The sequence below is a fragment of the Macaca fascicularis genome, chromosome 7, assembly GCF_037993035.2.
Source record: "Macaca fascicularis isolate 582-1 chromosome 7, T2T-MFA8v1.1".
Classification (NCBI taxonomy): domain Eukaryota; kingdom Metazoa; phylum Chordata; class Mammalia; order Primates; family Cercopithecidae; genus Macaca; species Macaca fascicularis.
In genome coordinates this window covers 170,337,696-170,357,378 of record NC_088381.1, presented here as the reverse complement: position 1 = coordinate 170,357,378, position 19,683 = coordinate 170,337,696, and the positions used below count along the sequence as shown (strand labels likewise).

General features: G+C 50.0%; 1 protein-coding gene across 50 annotated transcripts in view; it reads left to right on the top strand.

Annotated features, from left to right (window-relative positions):
* MOK (MOK protein kinase) overlaps positions 1-19,683 on the top strand; it is an 86,049-nt gene that overhangs the window by 57,536 nt on the left and 8,830 nt on the right. For 21 of the 50 annotated variants that reach the window (XM_073998264.1, XM_015453263.4, XM_073998265.1 and 18 more), the window contains 3 exons: positions 15,584-15,685; positions 16,630-16,803; positions 17,500-17,614. In XM_073998264.1, coding sequence (XP_073854365.1) covers positions 15,584-15,685; positions 16,630-16,803; positions 17,500-17,614 — 391 coding nt within the window. Of the gene's footprint in view, positions 1-15,583; positions 15,686-16,629; positions 16,804-17,499; positions 17,615-18,537; positions 19,334-19,683 lie in introns of those variants that run through there. The other 29 variants (XM_073998279.1, XM_073998276.1, XM_073998274.1 and 26 more) reach the window with 5 other exon arrangements.

Here is a 19,683-nt window from a genome sequence, read left to right as displayed (position 1 = left end):
TTCTCCTGCCTCAGCCTCCCGAGTAGCTGGGACTACAGGCGCCCGCCACCACACCTGGCTAATTTTTTGTGTTTTTTGTAGAGACGGAGTTTCACCATGTTGGCCAGGATGGTCTCCATCTCCTGACCTCGTGATCCACCCGCCTCGACCTCCCAAAGTGCTGGGATTACAGGCATGAGCCACCACGCCCAGCCATCTCAGGGTTGTTTGCTGGTTAATTTTGCCACATATTACCTTGTGATGTTTATGGTAGCAACTAGATGAAGAGCAGGAACTTACAGGAGGGTGTAGGTAAAGTTTGTTTATACTTCCCACGATCTTCTGCTGTGTGGTCTGGATGGTTTGTAATTGGGGTTTGCTTATTGCAGCAAGGTCTGATGAGTGAAGTCTGCTGGCTCTGCAGCGGCGCCTAGATAAGAGCTTGGAAATGTAAAGAGGCTTGGGGGAAGGGTGGGTGGCACAGAGAAGGGTTGCAGAGCATTAGAGGGAGGAGTGGGCAGCGCCAAGAAGCTTTTTTGGGGCAGTTTGTCCCTAACTTCCCAGCCCTTTAATAGGTAATAGAAGAGGGGCGCTGTTGTCATCTGGTTGCTTCTTGCTGGGAAGGGGCAACAGTTTTTAGGGGCAGACTGGACAGTAGGGACTGCCGTTCTTGAATCTGTTGGTATTCTTGGAGCAGCATCATATCTTGTATTGTCCTGTGGGTGAAGGCTCTGATACAGTCCATTAAAAACTGAGTGAGAAGGTGTAGGAGACAACGGCTGAATGCTAGAAAAAGAAGAATGGTTATGGCTAGGCCTAGAGGGGCATTAGCCATGGAAACCAGGTACTAAAGGACCAGGAGGACCACGCTGGCCATCAGGGGACATTTTCTTTAATTTTTTGTGCTCAGTCCTTTAGTCTTTTTACAGAATCTTGTACTAAGCTAGATTGGTCACGATAAAAGCAACACTGTTCATCTAGAAAGAGGCGGAGTCCTCCCTTTTTGGCTGTGAGTAGGTCTACGTCTCTGTGATTTTGAAGAACCACTGCTGCTAAAGAATCTATTTGTGATTGGAGAGTTGTAATGGATTTGGCTATCTCTTCCAAGCTATCTGTGAGGTCCTTGGAGAGGGGTTGGTAATAGGAAACAGAGGTGGTTAGTCCTGCAGTCTCAGTTCCAACTTCTGTAGTTATTCTGAGGGCTACTAATAGAGGTATGAGTTGTATCGCACGGCAGTGTCGGATAGGGGTATTGGGGTACTGGGATTGGTAGGGGTTGGTCTCCTAGGGCAAAGTTGATTTTTGGACAGAGGAAAACCAGGGTGCAGGTGCCCATCCAGTTAGAGGGGAGGCAAATATAAGTTGAGGCACCACCTAGGAAAAGTATGCCTTGGCTTGGTAGGCAGAACTGGTTGTGTATGCTAAAAAGATGTACTATTTTGTTATTCTCATGCGTCCATACTCCGAGGGTCCCGGCTGGAGCTGCTGCTGTAAGTGGTTGTAAAGGGTGTTTGCTTTAGGCTGGGGGCTTTGGGGTCTTTTTTCCCAGTGTAACAGGAAGCGTTTTGTGTCCACTAAGATCCATGTGGGAGTGTTGCTGAATGTTGGGATAAGGACACAGTCGTGGGTGGCGGGTGCAGGGATGGTGCATGGAGAGGGGAGCCAAGGGAAGAGGGATAAACAGGGGAGGTGTCGGCCCTTGCAGTACTCTGAGTTTTTGTTAAGGAGGTAGGAGGTGTCAAGGGCTGAGGGGCTGGAGAAACGAAGCCTGTCTTTATTGTTGGTGGCTTTGAGAGTAGTATGTTTGGTGGAGGGCTTGAGTTGTGCGGTATAAATTGCACAGTTTGGAATTTAGGTGGCTGAGGGGAATGCCTGAGGGTAGATGTCATTGGCGCACAGTGGTGCTAGGTAGGATAAGATTGTGTGGGTTGTTATGGCTCCTCATATGCGTTTATCACAGCTGCGGTAGGGGATAGGTTGTGTAAGTAGGGATGTCAGGTTGTCACAGCTAGACCGAACTCGCTGGCTAACTGGGGGGAGATTTTTGTTAATGCCTGTATGTAGAGTTTGAGGGGGGGCTCTTAATGAGGATTTCAGAATGGTAGGTTACTTGGATGGAAGTCCAGTTGTAGGCTGAGGCAGGGATTGCATTGTATGTTGTGGAGAGGAGGGATACGCAGAGCCAGCAGCCTCTTGCCAGAGAGGAATTAGAGTTTTTTAGTAAGGAGTGTGTGAGATTAAGTGTTCTGTATAGGTGTTCAGGGGTTGTAGGTATTGGTTGGGCTGAAAGAAGGGCTGGGGTATTGATTATGAGACGGGTTAGAAAGGCAGAGAGTGAGCAGAAAAGTAAATAGTTCGCTTTCACCCAGAGTGAAGCCATAGAAAGAGCCTTGGAAGAAAAGGTTGGTTTTGCACTTGAAAAAGGCCTCCAGGGTGTTGCTCCGTGGGTGGAACCAGGAAATACCTTGCGAGAGCGTGAAGGAAGAGAGTGAAGCAGCAGGACAGACAAAGGCAGGGCATCTAGGGAGGATGTGGCAATGTTTATTAGTGACTGTGATTCCTGCTATAAGGGTAACCATTAAGCAGAAGGCTAAAGTGAGGGAGACTTTTCGGCTGGTATTCCAATTGGAAGGAGTTACACTATATAATCCCACTGCAAACAACAGGGTAAGTAGTATAATGCCTGCAATTAGGGTGTAATAGAGTGTCTCCATTAAAGGAAGCTAGTTGTAATAGTAGTTTAAACCTGTTTGAGATAGATGGATTTACTGATGTGAAGTTTCTTCTGGGATGGATGTGAGGTGGAGTCGGGTTGGCCCAAGGAGTGTGCTGGAATACCAGTTATAAGTTGGTGAGGTGCTGGTTGGTGGATCGGAGGTGGGAGCTCTCTTTAACCTGGAAAGGTGATACCAGGGGGTAGGTCTTGAGAGTTTGGCTGTAGTAGGGGTTGTGTCACACGTGTCCGTGTGAAGAGACCACCAAACAGGCTTTGTGTGAGTAACAAGGCTGTTTATTTCACCGCAGGCGGGCTGAGTCCGAAAAGAGAGTCAGTGAAGGGAGATGGGGTGGGGCCGTTATAGGATTTGGGTAGGTAGTGGAAAATTACAGTCAAAAGGGATTGTTCTCCGGTGGGTGGGGGCGGGGGTCATAAAGGGTGGGGGAGCTTCTGAGCCAGGAGAAGGAATTTCACAAGGTAATGTCATCAGTTAAGGCAGGGACTGGGCATTTTCACTTCTTTTGTGATTCTTCACTTGCTTCAGGCCATCTGGATGTATACGTGCAGGCTTGGGCTCAGAGGCCTGACATTCCTGTCTTCTTATATTAATAAGAAAAATAACATAAAATAGTATTGAAGTGTTGGGGCAGTGAAAATTTTTGGGGGGTGGTATGGAGAGATAATGGGCGATGTTTCTCAGAGCTGCTTCGAGTGGGATTAGGGGCAGCGTGGGAACCTAGAGTGGGAGAGAGATTAAGCTGAAGGAAGATTTTGTGGTCAGGGGTGATACTGTGGGGTTCTTAGAAGGAGCATTTGTCATATAGAATGATTGGTGATGGCCTGGATGCTGTTTTGTATGAATTGAGAACTAAACGGAAGACACAAGGTCCAAATAAGAGAAGGAGAAAAACAGATATTAAAGGATTAAGAATTGGGAGGACCCAGGATGTCCAATTAGAGAGTGCCCAAGGGGGTTCGGCATAATTACTTGCTTGGTTGGTGGGTTTTTGGGCTCTGTCCTTGACAGAGTCCTCCTTTGTAAGTTGGAGGCGGAGCTTGGTGAGGTATGTTTTTAAAAGACCATTAGTCCATTCTACCTTTGCTGAAGATTGAGGACGGTAAGGGGTATGAAGGTTCCACTGAATACCAAGAGCCTGAGAAACTGCTGGGGTGATTTGATTAATAAAGGCTGGTCCATTATTGAACTGTATAGAGGTGGGAAGACCAAACCGAGGAATTATGTCTTACAGAAGGGAAGACACAAAAAAGGTGGTGGCCTTTTTTGACCTTGTGGGAAAGGCCTCTACCCATCCAGTGAAAGTGTCTATCTAGACCAAGGGGTATTTTAGTTTCCTAACTCAGGGCATGTGAGTAAAGTCAGTTTGCCAGTCCTGGGCAGGGGCAAATCCCTGAGCTTGATGTGTAGGGAAGGGAGGGGGCCTGAACAATCCCTGAGGAGTAGTAGAATAGCAGATGGAACAACTGAGAAGTGATTTCCTTGAGGATAGATTTCCACGATGGAAAGGAAATGAGAGGTTTTAAGAGGCAGACTAGAGCGGCTTTTCACCTACATGGAAGGGGTTATGAAATGACGACAGAATAGAATGGGCCTGTGAGGCTGGAAGGAGATATGTTCCTTGGTCCAAGAACCATTTGCCTTGTGTGGGAAGAGATTGATAGGTGGAAGTTTCCAGTGGGGGGGTAGGTGGTAGTGACCGATGAGAAGGAGAAAAACTGCCACGAGGGATAGAAGTTGGAATGCTAGCTGCTTTTTCAGCTACCTTATCAGCATAAGCATTACCCTGAGCGATGGGATCTGACGCCTTTTGATGGCCCTTGCAGTCAATGACTCCAGCTTCCTTTGGAAGTAAAGCGGCCTTGAGAAGAGTTTTTATTAAAGAGGCATTAATGATGGAGGACCTTTGTGTAGTGAGGAAACCTCTTTCAGCCCATATAACAGCATGGTGGTACAGGATATGGAAGGCATATTTAGAGTCAGTATAAATATTGATGCGTAATTCCTTTGCAAGAGTGAGGCCTCGAGTTAAGGCAGTGAGTTCAGCTTGCTGAGAGGCAGTGGAGCGGGGCAGAGCAGTAGCCTTAGTGATAGATGTGGAAGATACTATAGCATAGCCTGCCTTTGCTGGTGAGTGGCGATTAGGCCTGGTGGAGCTGCTATCGGTAAACCAAGTGTGATCAGAGTAAGGAACAGGAAAGAAGGAAATATGGGGAAATGGAGTAAATGTCAGGTGGATCAGAGAGATACAGTCATGGGGGTCAGGTGTGGTATCTGGAATAATGTGGGAGCCCAGATTGAAGTCTGGACCAGGAACAATGGTAACTGTGGGAGACTCAACAAAGAGTGAGTACAGCTGAAGGAGCCAGGGAGCAGAAAGTATATGCATCAGGTGTGAGGAAAACAGATTTTGGAAGTTATGAGAATTGTAGAGAGTGAGTTGAGCGTAGTTTGTGATTTTGAGGGCCTCTAAAAGTATTAGGGCAGCAGCAGCTGCTGCATGGAGACATGAGGGCCAGCCTAAAACAGTAAGGTCAAGTTGTTTGGACAAAAAGGCCACAGGACGTGGTCCCGGCTCTTGTGTAAGAATTTCAGCCGCACAGCCCTGCACTTTGGCTCTGTGTAATGAAAAAGGGTTGGGATGAGTTAGGGAGAGCTAGTGTGGGAGCAGCTTCCAGGGCTGTTTTTAAGGAATGGAAAGAGGAGTGGGGAAAGGATTTAAGATCTATGGGGTCAGCTAGGTTTTCTTTTGTGTTTATACAGTGGTTTTGTTAGGATGGCAAAACCAGGTATTTAAAGGTGAAAGTATTTAACCATGCCCAGGAAGGAAAGGAGTTGTTTTGTAGAAGGGGTTGGGGTTTGGGAGATTAGCCAGACATGATCAGCAGGGAGAGCATGTATGTTTTCATGAAGAATTATGCCAAGATAGGTAACGGATGAGGAAGAAATTTGGGCTTGACCAAAGTAATGGGGGCTGTCCGTGAAATCTTGCAGCAGTACAGCCCAGGTAATTTCCTGAGCCTGATGGGTGTCAGGGTCAGTCCAAGTGAAAGCAAAGAGAAGCTGGGATGAAGGGTGCAAAGGAATAGTAAAGAAAGCACGTTTGAGACCCAGAACAGAATACTGGGTTGTGGAGGGAGGTATTAAGGATAGGAGAGTACATGGGTTTGGCACCACGGGGTGAACAGGCAAGGCAATTTGATTGATAAGGTGCAGATCCTGAACTAACCTGTAAGACTTGTCCGGTTTTTGGACAGGTAAAATGGGGGAATTGTAAGAAGAGTGTATAGGCTTTAAAAGGCCATGCTGTAGCAGGCAAGTGATAACAGGCTTTAATCCTTTTAAAGCATGCTGTGGGATGGGATACTGGCGTTGAGCAGGGTAAGGGTGATTAGGTTTTAATGGGATGATAAGGGGTGTGTGATCGGCTGCCAGGGAGGAAGTAGAGGTGTCCCATACTTGTGGATTAAGGTGGGGAGATACAGGGGAAGATGTGAAGGAGGCTTTGAACTGGGGAAAAGGGTGGCAATGAGGTGTGGCTGTAGCCTCGGAATAGTCAGGGAAGCAGATAATTTAGTTAAAATGTCTCGACCTAATAAGGGAGATGGGCAGATGAGGATAACCAAAAGGGAGTGCATAAAAGAATATTGTCTAAGTTGGCATCAGAGTTGGGGAGGTTTTTTTTTGGTTTTTTTTTTTTTTTTTTTTTTTTTTTTTTTTTTTTTTTTTTTTTTTTTTGGAGACAAGGTCTCCCCCTTTCGCCCAGGCTGGAGTGCAATGGCACAATCTCAACTCACTGCAACCGCTGCCTCCCAGGTTCAAATGATTCTCCTGCCTCAGCCTCCCAAGTAGCTGGGATTACAGGTGCTCGCCACCACACCCTGCTAATTTTTGTATTTTTAGTAGAGATGGGGTTTCACCATGTTGGCCAGGCTGGTCTCGAGCTCCTGACCACGTGATCCACCCACCTCAGCCTCCCAAAGTGCTGAGATTACAGGCATGAGCCACCGCGCCAGGCCCGAGTTAGGGAGTTTTAAAAGGTTTAGAAGCCTGGCTGTCAATACCCACAACAGTTATGGAGGCAAGGGAAACAGGCCCTTGAAAAGAAGGTAATGTGGAATGGATAGCCTCCATATTGATTAAGAAAGGAACGGACTTACTTTCCACTGTAAGAGTTACCCAAAGCATCTGTGATGGTGCAGGAGGCTTCTGAGGTGATCAGGCAGATTAGTCTTCAGCCACTAAAGCCGAGAAGATCTAGGAAGGAGTCAGTCAGAAAGCCTTGGGCCAGAGTTCCAGGGACTCTGGGAGTGGCTGCTGGGCGAGTTGGACAGTCTGATTTCCAGTGGGGTCCCGCACAGATAGGACATGGCTTAGGAGGAATTCTGGGCTGCAGACTGGGCCAGATTTCCAGCACTTGAAGTAAGATCCTGGGGGAAGCAGTCATGGAGGAACGCCTGGCCATTGCGGTTCGGGCGTTTGGAAGTTCTTGTGTCCTGGAGATGTGGCTGAGGTTTGTCTGACAGTGGAGGCAAGGAATTACAATTCAGAAATACGTTGCTACTTGGCTGCCTCTACTGTATTATTGTACACCTTGAAGGCAAGGTGTTCTGGGGTTTGGGGGCCGGAATCTAATTTTTGGAGCTTTTTCTAATGTCTGGAGCGGATTGGATAATAAAATGCATATTGAGAGTAAGATGGCCTTCTGGCCCCTCTGGGTCTAGGGCGGTAAAGCTAAGGGTTGTTGCCAAACGGGCCATGAACTGGGTTTTTTTATATTTGATGAAAAAGAGTCTAAACGCTAACTGATTTGGGAGAGGTCGGATAAAGAAAGCGGAGCATTAACCTTGGCTACGTCTTCAGCTCCAGCCGCCTCTTTAAGAGGAAATTGTTGGGCAGGTGGAGGAGGCCTAGTCTCCCCACACAAAACTGTAAGCCGGATCATGTGTGAGGAGAGGAGGTGATAAAAGGATTATAGGGTGGGGGAGCAGAGGCTGAGGAAGAATTGGGACCTGGCTCGGCCTGGCGAGGAGCAGCCTGGGGAGGAGGGGAGAGGTCACATGGGTCTGTAGAAAAGGAGGATTCAAAGGACTCAGAGCTTGGGGTGGAGACTGAACAAACAGACAGGAGAGAAAGAAGAAAGATTTGGGACAAGTCGCATTGGGAGCAGAGACTAGGGAGGGACCAGTGTGTAAAAGAATGCCTGGACATCAAGTACCTCAGACCCCTTTGCCCATTTTTTCAACAAAATCATCCAGGTCTTGTAAAATCGAGAAATCAAAAGTGCCGTTTTCTGGCTATTTAGAACCATTATCGAGTTTGTATTGGGGCCAAGCGGTGTTGCAGAAAAAAATAAGACGCTTAGGTTTTAGGTCAGCAAGAGTTGAAGAGGTTTTAAGTTTTTGAGAACACAGGCCAAGGGAGAAGAAGGGGTAATGGAGGGTGGAAGGTTACCCATAGTGAAGGAGGCAAGCCCAGAGAAAAGAGAGGGTAGAGACTCGGAGAAGGGGGATGTGGTGAGCAGCCAAAGCAGGAGTCCCTGCAGTGGACTTGCCACCAAGGGAATGTGGGTGAATGACCAAGGCAGGCATCCCCGCAGTGATCAGACACCAATGGAGTGTGGGTGAATGACCAAGGCAGGCATCCCCGCAGTGATCAGACACCAACGGAGTGTGGGTGAATAATCAGGCAGGCGTCCCCACGGTGATCAGACACCAACGGAGTGTGAGTGAATAATCAGGCAGGCGTCCCCGCAGTGATCAGACACCAATGGAGTGTGGGTGAATAATCAGGCAGGCGTCCCCACAGTGATTAAACACCAAGGGAAGACTGTCTTCCCGAGTCCGTGACCGGTGCCAGAGTTTTGGGTCCATGGATAAAATGTGTTTCCTTTGTCTCTACTAGAGAGGAAAAAGAACTGGAATTGGAAGAACAGGGAGACTGAAGGGTAGCAAGAGAGGCTGGAGAAGAGAGTGAAAAGACCACTTACCCGATTTGAAATTGGTGAGATGTTCCTTGGGCTGGTTGGTCTGAGGACCGGAGGTCATAGGTGGATCTCCTCATGGAGTGAGGGTGAGGACGGGGGACTGGTCTCTCGAAGGACGGGTCCTCCTGTCCCAGGTTTCAGCACCAAATGTCACGTGCATCCGTGTGAAGAGACCACTAAACAGGCCTTGTGTGAGCAACAAGACTGTTTATTTCACCTGGGTGCAGGCGGGCTGAGTCCGAAAAGAGAGTCAGTGAAGGGAGATAGGGGTGGGGTTGTTTTATAGGATTTGGGTAGGTAGTGGAAAATTACAGTCAAAGGGGGTTGTTCTCCGGCAGGCAGGGGCGGGGGGAGGGGGGGTTGGTCACAAGGTGCTCAGTGGGGAGGTTTCGGAGCCAGGAGAAGGAATTTCCCAAGGTAATGTCATTAGTTAAGGCAGGAACTAGCCATTTTCACTTCTTTTGTGATTCTTCACTTGCTTCAGGCCATCTGGATGTATACATGCAGGCTTGGGCTCAGAGGCCCGACAAGTAAGGATGACCTGGAAAGGTCCTTCCCATTTTGGTTTAAGGCTGGTTGGGTTAAGGGTTTTGTTTTTTGTTTTTTGTTTTGAGGACAGAGTCCCCCTCTGTCGCCAGGCTGGAGCGCAGTGGCACAATCTCAACTCACTGCAACGTTCGCCTCCTGGGTTCAAGTGATTCTCCTGTCTCAGCCTCCCGAATAGCTGGGACTACAGGTGCGCACCACCATGCCCGGCTTATTTTTGTATTTTCAGTAGAGAAGGGGTTTCACCATGTTGGCCAAGATGGTCTCGATCTTTTGACCTTGTGATTCACTAGGCTGGGGTGGGATTACAGGCATGAGCCACTGTGCCTGGCCGGGTTAAGGGTTTTTAGAAAAACATGTTCTCCTGGTAGGAGGGTCTGGTCAGTGAGGCCTTTATGTGGTGTTGGGAGGGCCTGGTCAGCCTCTTTGCAGAGGAGATGGCAGATGAGGGAGAGTGTTGGGAGGTATTCTCCTAAGCGAGAATCAGAAGGAGGCCTGTTTTGTAAGAGGAAAGGGCGTCCATATGTTAATTCAAATGGGCTGAGCAAGGAGGGTGCCTTTGGGCTGGCTCTGATGTGGGCTAGAGCTATGGGTAGGAGGGAAGTCCAGGGCCTCTGGACTTCTAGAGTGAGTTTGGTCAACTGTGTTTTAAGGATTCCATTTGCCCTTTCCACTTTTCCTGATGATTGGGGTCAATATGGGTTATGGAGGCGCCACTGGACACCGAGGGACTGGGAGAGCTGTTGAGTGATTTGGGAAATGAAGCCAGGGCCATTGTCTCGTTGAATGGAGCGAGGGAGACCAACCTAGGGATGACTTCTCATATAGGGATCTGGGAGACTACTGCGGCTTTTTCTGAAGAGGTAGGAAATGCCTCCACCCACCCAGAGAAGGTGTCTATAAGAGTGAGAAGGAATCTTGTTGTTTTGACAGGAGGCATCTGAGTGAAGTCTATTTGCCAGTCTTGCCTTGGGATGGGAGTGTTCCTCTTAGCTGGTGTGTAGGAATAGATGGGGAATGGGGGGCTCCATGAGAGGAGGTGACAGAGCATATATGACAGTTTGAAGTTATGCTTTTTAGTGAGGTAAATAGGTAAGGGGAGTAGAAATATGGGTGGAGGAGGAGATAGAGGGACGTGCACCAATATGGAAGGATTGGTAGAGAGATGTCAGGATCTTGTCGGTTTTTCCCTGGGGAAGGTCTGGCATCTGGTCCTTATCTATCCAGTCTCCCTGGAGGAAGGCTCCTTGTTGTAGTAATGAGGCTATTTCAGTGCGGAAGTCTTGAGGTTGGACTGCACGGGTAATGAGGAAGAGGGAGGCAGAAGCGGAAGAAAGGGAGGCTTCTTTTGCTGCCTCATCGGGCTTTCTGTTGCCTCGAGATTTTATCTGTTCCTGTTTGATGTCCCCAACAGTGTATAACTCCTGCCTCAGTTGGGAGATATACAGCCTGAAGGAGTTGGTAAATAAAGGGGCTGTTAGTGATAGGGGTCCCTTTGGCAGTAAGGAATCCCCTCTCTTGGCAGATGGCGGCACGGGAATGAAGAATGTGATATGCTTATTTGGAGTCTGTGTAAATGTTGACTCATTTGCTTTTGGAAAGGGTTAGGGCTCTGGTGAGAGCTATGAGTTCTGCTTTTTGAGAGGAGGTTCCTGGAGGTAGGGGCTTAGCTTCAATTACTCGGTCAAGGGAAACAACTGCATACCCAGCAATTTTGGAGGAGCCGGTGGGCCCGGAGGAGGAGCCATCTATAAATAGTTGGTCATCGGGGTTGGTGAGAGGCTTGGAGGAAATGTTAGGAAAGTGTGGCTGCAGGTGATCTAGGATGTCAGTGCAAGAATGAGTAGGAGGAGAATATACAGGGAGGAAGGATGCTGGGTTAAGGGGAGAACTTTTGGCAAGACTGAATTTGGGATTTTTGATAAAGAGGGCATGGAGTAATCAAATCCGGGAAGGAGGAAGGGAGCCTAATGCTCGGGAGGAGAGGAGATCCTGTAGATTATGAGGACTGTAGATGGTGGTATTTTGACTGAATGTTAGTTTCCTGCTTTCTAGGGCTAAAGCAGCTGCTGCTGCTAGCGCTCTAAGACAGGTTGGCCATCCTCTGGCTGTGTTGTCTAATTGTTTAGAGAGGTAGGCTACAGGGGCAAAGGAGGGACGGTCTCCCTTCTGTTGCCCTAAGACACCGAGGGCTGTTCCTCGGGCTCTCGGCAGTATAGAGAGTGAAAGGTTGGGAGACACCAGGTAGGGACAGAGCTGGAGCAGTGACAAGAGCAGTTTGAAGTTTGCAGAAGCTGGGGAGTGTGTTATGCGAGGGATTTAGAGGCTCATTGAGAGGGCCTTTGGCTGCTTCATAGAGCGGGTGAGCTAGGAGGGCAAAGTTGGGAATCCATATTCTTAAAAAGCTTGCTAGTTCTAGGAAGGAAAGGACTTTGCTTTTGGAGGAGGGTGCGGGCAGATTATCTGTTAGTGCTGCTCGGGCGGGGGTCATAGCCTGGGCCCCAGGGGAAAATTGAACTCGTAGGTAAGTTACTATGGAGGTGGAAACTGGAGCTTTGAACAGGGAGACTCTATACCCTTTGGTGGAGAGAAAGTTTAAGAGAGTGACTGTGTGGGTTTGAGAGTCTTCTAGAGAGGGCTGCAAAGGAGAAGATTGTCCACGTATTGAAGGAGACGGCTTAGGGGAAAGGTTTAAGGAGGTGAGATCTCGAGCTGAAGCTTGTCCGAAGAAATGAGGGCTATCTCTGAAGCCTTGAGGGAGGACAGTCTACGTGAGTTGTTGTGACTGGAGAGTGTCAGGGTCGGTCCAGGTGAAAGCAAAGAGGTTTTGGGAATCAGGGTGCAGGGGAATAGTAAAAAAGGCATATTTTAGGTCAACAGCAGTGGTAGTGGGTGGTGTTGGAGGGAATGAGAGGGAGAAGTACATAGGGGTTAGGAACTATGGGGTGAATAGGAAGGACAGCCTGATTGATGGCTTGGAGGCCTTGGGGGAGTGGGTTTGAGCCGTCTGATTTTTTAACCGGAAGGGTGGGGGTGTTACATGAAGAATGTGTTGGCCTAAGAAGACCGCGTGAACAGAGCTTGTTTATAATGGGCTGTAAGCCTTTTTGGTGGGTTAGGGAGATGGGGTATTGGGGGATGTTGTGAAATTTAGAGAGGTCTTTTAACTGGATTTTGATGGGGTCATGGTGAGCAGCTAGAGAACGGGTGGTGGTGTCCCATCCTATTGGGTTTATGAGAGAGGTGGGAAGTGGGTACTGGGGAGAGAGGTCAGGGGCTGGACTAGTAGAGAGGAGTAAGAGGGACTCTGGTTGAGGGAGGCAGAAAAAGGTGATAGAAGCTTTGAATTTGGCCAAAATTTGAATTTGAATTTGAATTCTAAATTGAATTTGGTTTTGAATTTGGCCTAGGAGGGGGCAGGGCAACGAGGCATGGTAAGGAAAGAGTGTGAGAAAACAGTATCAAACAGAGAGCAAATAAGGGGTCTGATGGCGCATGGATGCAGGATGCCATCGTCCCCCATGACTGAGACCTGAGAGGGATGAGTGGGTCCTGAAAATTCAGGCAAAGCGGAGTAGGTGGCCCTGCTATCAATTAAAAAAGAGATCAGCTTACCTGCTACTTGCAGAGTTACCCTGGGCTCTGATGCAGTGATGGCAGATGGGGCCGGGGGCCCTGGCCCGTAGCTGCAGGAATGCAAGCGATTCTTCACATTTTGTCATGTTAAAGGGGTGGTGGCTCTGAGGAGCAGGCTTGTCTGTCCGTTTGCTGAGAGGACAGTCAGACTTCCAGTGGCCTGTCTGCTGGCTGACTGGGCAAGGGCTCTTTGGCACTCGAGGGTTAGGACATGCCCGTGCCCAATGGCCTTCTTTGCTGCCCTTAAAACAAGGCCTGGAGGGTTGCTGCTATCGGGTCTTTCGTGCCCTTGGGTAATATGGCTGAGTTGACGTATAGCTGCTGCTAGAAGCTGGTATAGCTGCTGCTAGAAGCTGGTATTTAGCACGATTTCTTTGGGCTTTATCTAGTTTATTTTGCTCATCCCTGTTATTAAAGACTTTGAGAGCCAGGTTAAGGAGGTCTCGTTGTGGGGTCTGAGGGGCATCTTCAGCCTTTTTAAGTTTGCGCCAGATGTCGGGGGCAGTTTGGGAAATAAAATGGGTGTTAAGAACAATAATAGTTCACTACTTCTCAGGAGGCGGGATCGTCGCAGGTATATTTTTGGAGTCTCTGTAAGGCAAGAAAGGAATTGGGCAGGGTTTTCGTTGGCCTTTTGGGAGGTTCCTTTGAGTTTTTCGAAATTTACAGCCTTATGGCCAGTTTTGTTAAGGCCTGCAATGAGGCAAGTAGTCATATGATTACAGGAGGCCTGGCCGGATTCTGTGGGTTGATAATTCCAGGTAGGCTCTTCTGGGGAAACGGCAGCGCCCCCTACTGGCCTAGTAGAATCTTGCCGATGGAGGTCATCGGCACGGGCCTGGGCTGCAAGCCACACTCTTTCCTTTTCTTCCGGAAGGAGGGTAGAAGACAAAATAATATAGAGATCATGCCAAGTAAGTTCATAAGACTGGGTGAGATATTTAAATTCTTTGATATAAGTGTTGGGATCGGAGAAGGACCCGAGACGTTTCTCAGTTTGGGAGAGATCGGAGAGGGAAAAGGGGATGTGGACGCAGACGATCCCTTCGGCCCCTGACACTTCCCAGAGAAGCAGCAAGGGAGCAGGCTGCTGGGTGTGGTGGGCTCGAGAACGAGTACGCGGTGGCGATGGGGAGGACTCAGAGTTGGAGGCGGGGTGGTTGGAGAGAGGGAGAGAGAGGTAGAGCCGGAGGCGTACGGTGGGGGGTCATGCTGTTCTGGTGGAGGATTAGGATGTTGTCGAGGAGGGGAGAAATCAGCGGGATCAAAGAAGGAAGAAGTCGTCGGCTGATTAGGATGTTGTCGAGGAGGGGAGAAATCAGCGGGATCAAAGAAGGAAGAAATCGTCGGCTGGGGCTATTGAGATGAGGGGAGCAGGAGGCCAGTCGGGTTTGGAGCAGGCGAGGAGAATTTGGAAGGTACAGCAGGACTGGCGGAGGGAGGGACAACTACGGACGGTAAAGAAAGCCTGAACGTAAGGAATCTCAGACCACTTCCCACAGCGCTGGCAAAAGTTGTCTAAGTCCCTGAGCATGTTGGAATTGAAAGCGCCATTTTCAGGCCATTGGGAGCCATGGTCTAATTTGTATTGAGGCCACGCGGCGTTACAGTAAAAGATAAGCCTTTTAGGGCAGATTTCTGAACAGAGGCCAAGAGTACTGAGATTGTGTAGGAGGCACCCAAGGGGGGTGGTTTTAGGAGGAATAGACTGAGAGGCTCCCATAGTGAATGGGAGTGAAGGGAGAGGGGTAGAGGAAGAAGAGACTGCCGGTGACGTCCCCTTTCCCGTGGAACTTGTCCGGAATAGAGGAGGTAACCGCCGTGTTAGGCGTCCCTGAAATGGAGGAACCAGAGGCCCGGAGGGTGGAGGAAGCCCTTGGCCCAGCCAAGGTCTTTCGGAAACGGAGAGATGGATGGTAAAGAGTTCCAGGGAATGGCAACAGTCTCTTTTTACTCACCCTGGCAGAGGCTTTGATGGTGGATGAAGTCACCAGCAATGGGAGAGTCTAGGAGATTCTCTGGGTCTTTGGCAGGTTCAGGGAAGGGAAGATTGGCCAGGAGAGGGGTGATAGGGGAGGGAGGCAGAGAGAGAGAAAGAGAGAGAGAGATTGATAGTGAGTGAGTCCTGGCCAGAGTCTATCCCCCTTTCCGGGTTTTGGCACCAGAAAGTAAGGTCAGCCAAGAGAAAGGAAAAATTGACCCAAAGTCAGGCAAGCAAGTTTTTATTAACCTGCTGCTGCCCCCTTAACAGTCAGAGGAAGTAGCCCCAAGCTTAGAGAATGAGGGGTTTATATTGGGGAGGGGAGTTTGAGGGAATTCTTCGGTATGGATATCCCAGGATTGTTTGCTGGTTAATTTTGCCACATATCACCTTGTGATGTTTATGGTAGCGACTAGATGAAGAGCAAGAACTTACAGGAGGGTGTAGGTAAAGTTTGTTTATGCTTCCCACAACCTCCCCCTATGCGGTCCAGATGGTTTGTAATTGGGGTTTGCTTATCGCAGCAAGGTCTGATGAATGAAGTCTGCTGGCTCCGAAGTGGCACCTAGATAAGAGCTTAGAAATATAAAGAGGCTTGGGGGAAGGGTAGACGGCACGGAGAAGGGTTGCAGAGCATTAGGGGGAGGGGTGGGCAGCACCAAGAGGCTTTTTTGGGGTAGTTTGTCCCTAACACTGACCACAGTGCCCCTTGTGCCCTTCCAGTCTGCAGCCCCTCTTCCCTGGAGTAAATGAACTGGACCAAATCTCAAAAATCCACGATGTCATCGGCACACCCGCTCAGAAGACCCTCACCAAGTTCAAACAGTAAGTATTGTGCTCTGAGAGTGGACGTGGACTCACTCCCCTGCCAGGACCTGTGGCAGGGCAAGCCCCTCCCTGTGCCTCCCTCAAACCCCTCACTCTCAGGGCTCCAAGTTCACTTGAGGGCCAGTGAGTGGCTGCTCAGACAGAGCCCATCACTTTAAGGGGTCTCAAAGGTGAGCTCTTCCTTGAGTATCACAGAAAGATTTGTCACAGGCTTTCTGAGGGCCGGAGAGTCAGGCTCTGTTGCCTGAGTAATTTAAACAGGACTTAGAAGCCTTTGGGTGGAAATGTTCCCCAAGCACAGACCATAGGTGGTGAGGGCTTTCTGCAGCCCTCCATGGCCCTACTGGCGGGACCGACACCTGGAAGAGGTGTTCCGGGACTCTCAGGGGTCATTCTGATGAAGCTGAGGCTGGGGAGTCGGGACTCCCCAGGGAGGGCCTGTGGGCTGAAGGGGCGAGTAGCACCTAGCAGCCCCCAGATCCCAGGGAGGGAGAAGGTGGCAACAATTTTGGACTCTTCTTTTTTTGTTAAAGTTTATTTCATTCTTCTCATGCGGGAAGGTAATATTAATCTTTTATAGGAAAGGTAGTTTTCTTACATTTATAGCATAACAGATCCCCCCCTTTACCATAGACTATTTTAATAGATTTTTTTAAAGAGCAGTTTTAGGTTTCCATAGAGCCCTGTGCCCACGGGCACACAGCCTCCCCGGTGGTCAGCACCCCCTCGAGTGGTGTGTTAGTTATGGTCGATGAATCACGGATATCTCATTACTGCACAGAGCCCATCATTTACATCAGGGGTCCCTCTTGGTGCTGCACGTTCTGTGGGCTGGGGCAGGTGTAGACTCTGCACCATGCAGGGCCCTTAGTCGTAACAGTGGACCGCCGGTGCACTCAGTGACAGCGTGACCATTTATTATCATTGGGCTTTTAATACAGGTCGAGAGCTATGAATTTTGATTTTCCTTTTAAAAGGGGATCAGGAATACCTCTACTGACAACCAATTTGTCCCCACAATGCCTCTCCCTCCTGCACGCAATGGTGGCCTATGATCCCGATGAGAGAATCGCCGCCCACCAGGCCCTGCAGCACCCCTACTTCCAAGAACAGAGGTAGGCGCCCTCATGGGTTCTGTGGGACGGATGCAGGACCTGGCAAATGAGACCCATGGCACACAGTGGGGCAAGGGACTGCCCTCTGGAGGGTCCCTGGTTCTTGGGAATCACGCTCTCCATCCTGAAGAGTGGTCAGGGCCTCTTGGGGCCCCCACCGTGCTGTGTTCTGATGTATCCTCCCCAAAATGAGGCTGTTAGCAGCTCCATGGCAGGAGAAAGAGGGGCTGGCTACCCACTTTGTGGTTGATGCAGAGGCTACAGGTAGTAAGCCTTCTAGAAGAGCCTGGTGTGTAGCCCTTGTAAATGGTGTGAACAGGACGCATTCTGAGATGTTAGAGCACTTTGGATGTCACCTGGCACTGGAAGTACCTGCTGAATGTGAATCTAAGACTTGTCTGCCCTGAGGCCATCTAATTCCGCACCTCTGGACACTCCTGTATGCGTAACTGTGGAGGTGACAGTTTGATCCCAAACCGTGAGTCCCTGGGTAGGCAGTGCCTCTGGTTCATGGAGCCAGCTCTGTTCCTGGCCCAGAAAAGAAAAAAAAAAAAAGCCCCCTGATTACAGCTTATGCAGAAAAGAAGAGCTATTGGCAACTCACACAGTAGACAAATTGGAGGCAAAGAAGCCAACAGGCCGTGTGCTCTGCGGGCTCTCAGTGGAGCTGCTCCGTTCTCTTCTCCTTCCCCGTAGGAAAACAGAGAAGCGAGCTCTGGGCAGCCACAGAAAAGCTTGCTTTCCGGAGCACCCTGTGGCACCGGAACCACTCACTACCAGCTGCCAGATTTCAAAGGAGGGCAGAAAGCAGGTACTAAGCGAAATCGGAGCTGGAGACCACCCAGCTCAGCGGGGACTGGATGCCCTCAGGTGGCCTGTGTCTCTGAGGAGGACGCCACCTGTGGAGGCTGTGGCAGACCATGTTGTCAGTCGAGGCCTGAACAGCATGCGAATTGATGGCTGCATATGTTGGGATGTCAGGGACCCCAGTTCTATTTGCTCAAGCCCTTTCTGCCCCAGTAGCTAAGAATTAATGACGAATATCCCATGTGAGCAGGCCCAGAGAGGGGACCTTTGCATGAACTTTTGTGTCTGTCCTGATGGCCACATGCAGGTGCTAGGTTCTATGCCAAGCTCTGTGGAGACATCGTCCCTCAGAACGGCCCTGGAGGGAGGCGCCGAGAAGATGCAATGCTGGTCCGAGTCACCCACCCAGCTGGTGACAGGCCTCAGGCCCGAGTCACCGACCCAGCCGATGACAGGTCTCAAGTCCTAGGCAGGCCACGCTGTCTCTGGCCCCAGATGAGCACTTCGTCCCATCAGCGGAGGTTGTGCACATTTTGGGTTGAGAAATGCCAGCTTTGCTCCTCAGTGCCTTCACCTTCCCACCTACCATGTGGCATCCTAGCCCGGTGCAGCCCTGTGGCACCTGCTGGCAGGATTGCACCAGTCTCCCAGTTCTGGGCTGGCACCCCAACAGTGTGACAGTGTGTCCTTCCGTCATTCATCTGTTCGGTCGTCCCTACGTCACTCGCTCCTCCCAGCCTTTACTGAGTGCTCCCTGCCCGCTTGGGAGCTGGGAACCCAGAGCTGCAGTCAGACTGCTCTCCAGAAAGCCAAGCTCCTGTGTCCCGTTGGCCCCCGGTTTGACAGCTCCACTTGAATGTCCAAAAGACAAATGTGCTGAAACCCCTTCTCCTGATCTTTCCCCCAAATGTGCTTTTTTCCCTGTAGCTTCCCATGGCCTTCCCTCCGGGGCAGGCAACTCCGCCGACTGCCCAGGCCCCCCGTGGACCCTTCCTTCATCTCACAGGGGCTTCGCCTTCTTGCCTCCTACATCCTCCTCACCTTGCCTAAGTCACCACAGATGGCCTTCTCACTACTGTCCCTGCTCTGCCTCTGCTCCCTCCTGGACAGAGGGTCTGCTTCAAACCGTTGATGTCACTGCAGGCCACATTCACCCAAGTCCCCACCCTCAGTCACATCCGAGGTCGGCATGCTTTTCTCTAAGGGCCCGACAGGAAATATTTTAGGCCCCGTGGCCGTGGGGTGCTGGTTACACTCCCCACTTTGCTGCAGTGTGAAAGCAGCTGGAGGCAACACAGGAACCACATCGGGCGCTGCGTTCCAGTAGAACTGGGGACACTAGAATTTGAATTTCACATCATTTTCATATGCCATGAAACTTTTTTTTTTCAATTATTAAAAAATATAAAAACTGGGTGGGTGTGGTGGCTCACACCTATAAACTCAGTGCTTAGGGAGGCCAAAGTAGGGTCACTTAGGCCAGGAGTTTGAGACCAGCTTGGGCAACGTAGGCAAGACTACTCCCCCACCACCCCATCTGTTTTAAAAATCAGCTGGGTGTGGTGGTGCGTGCCTTTAGTCCCAGCTGCTTGGGAGGCTGAGGCAGGAGGATCGCCTGAGCCTAGGAAGCTGAGGCTACAGTGAGCCAAGATTGTACCACTGCACTCCAGTCTGGGCTACAGAGCAACACCCTGTCTCAAAAAACAAACAAAAAACAAAGAAACCCAAATGTAAAACCATCCTTAGCTTACAAGCTCCCCAAAAGCAGGCAGCAGGCAGGTCAGAGCATGAGGCCTTGGAGCTAGAGTAGGAGGCCGGAGGCGTGGGCACCACTGCCCGCCAGCCCTTTGCCACCCACACTCCTCAGCTCGCAGTCTGCGTGCTTCAGGTTCCCCCTGAAGGTTTGGCCTCCGCCGTGGGACTCTCGTGAGCAGCCACTCCCTTGGGGTGTCTGGGACCTGGTGAATGTGTCCCAGTCACATCTCATGGTCAAGAAATTGTATTAGCCAAAAGCAGCACAAAAGAGCCTCTTTCATTTTTCCTAATTTCCATAAAGGGAAAAGCATTTTATGT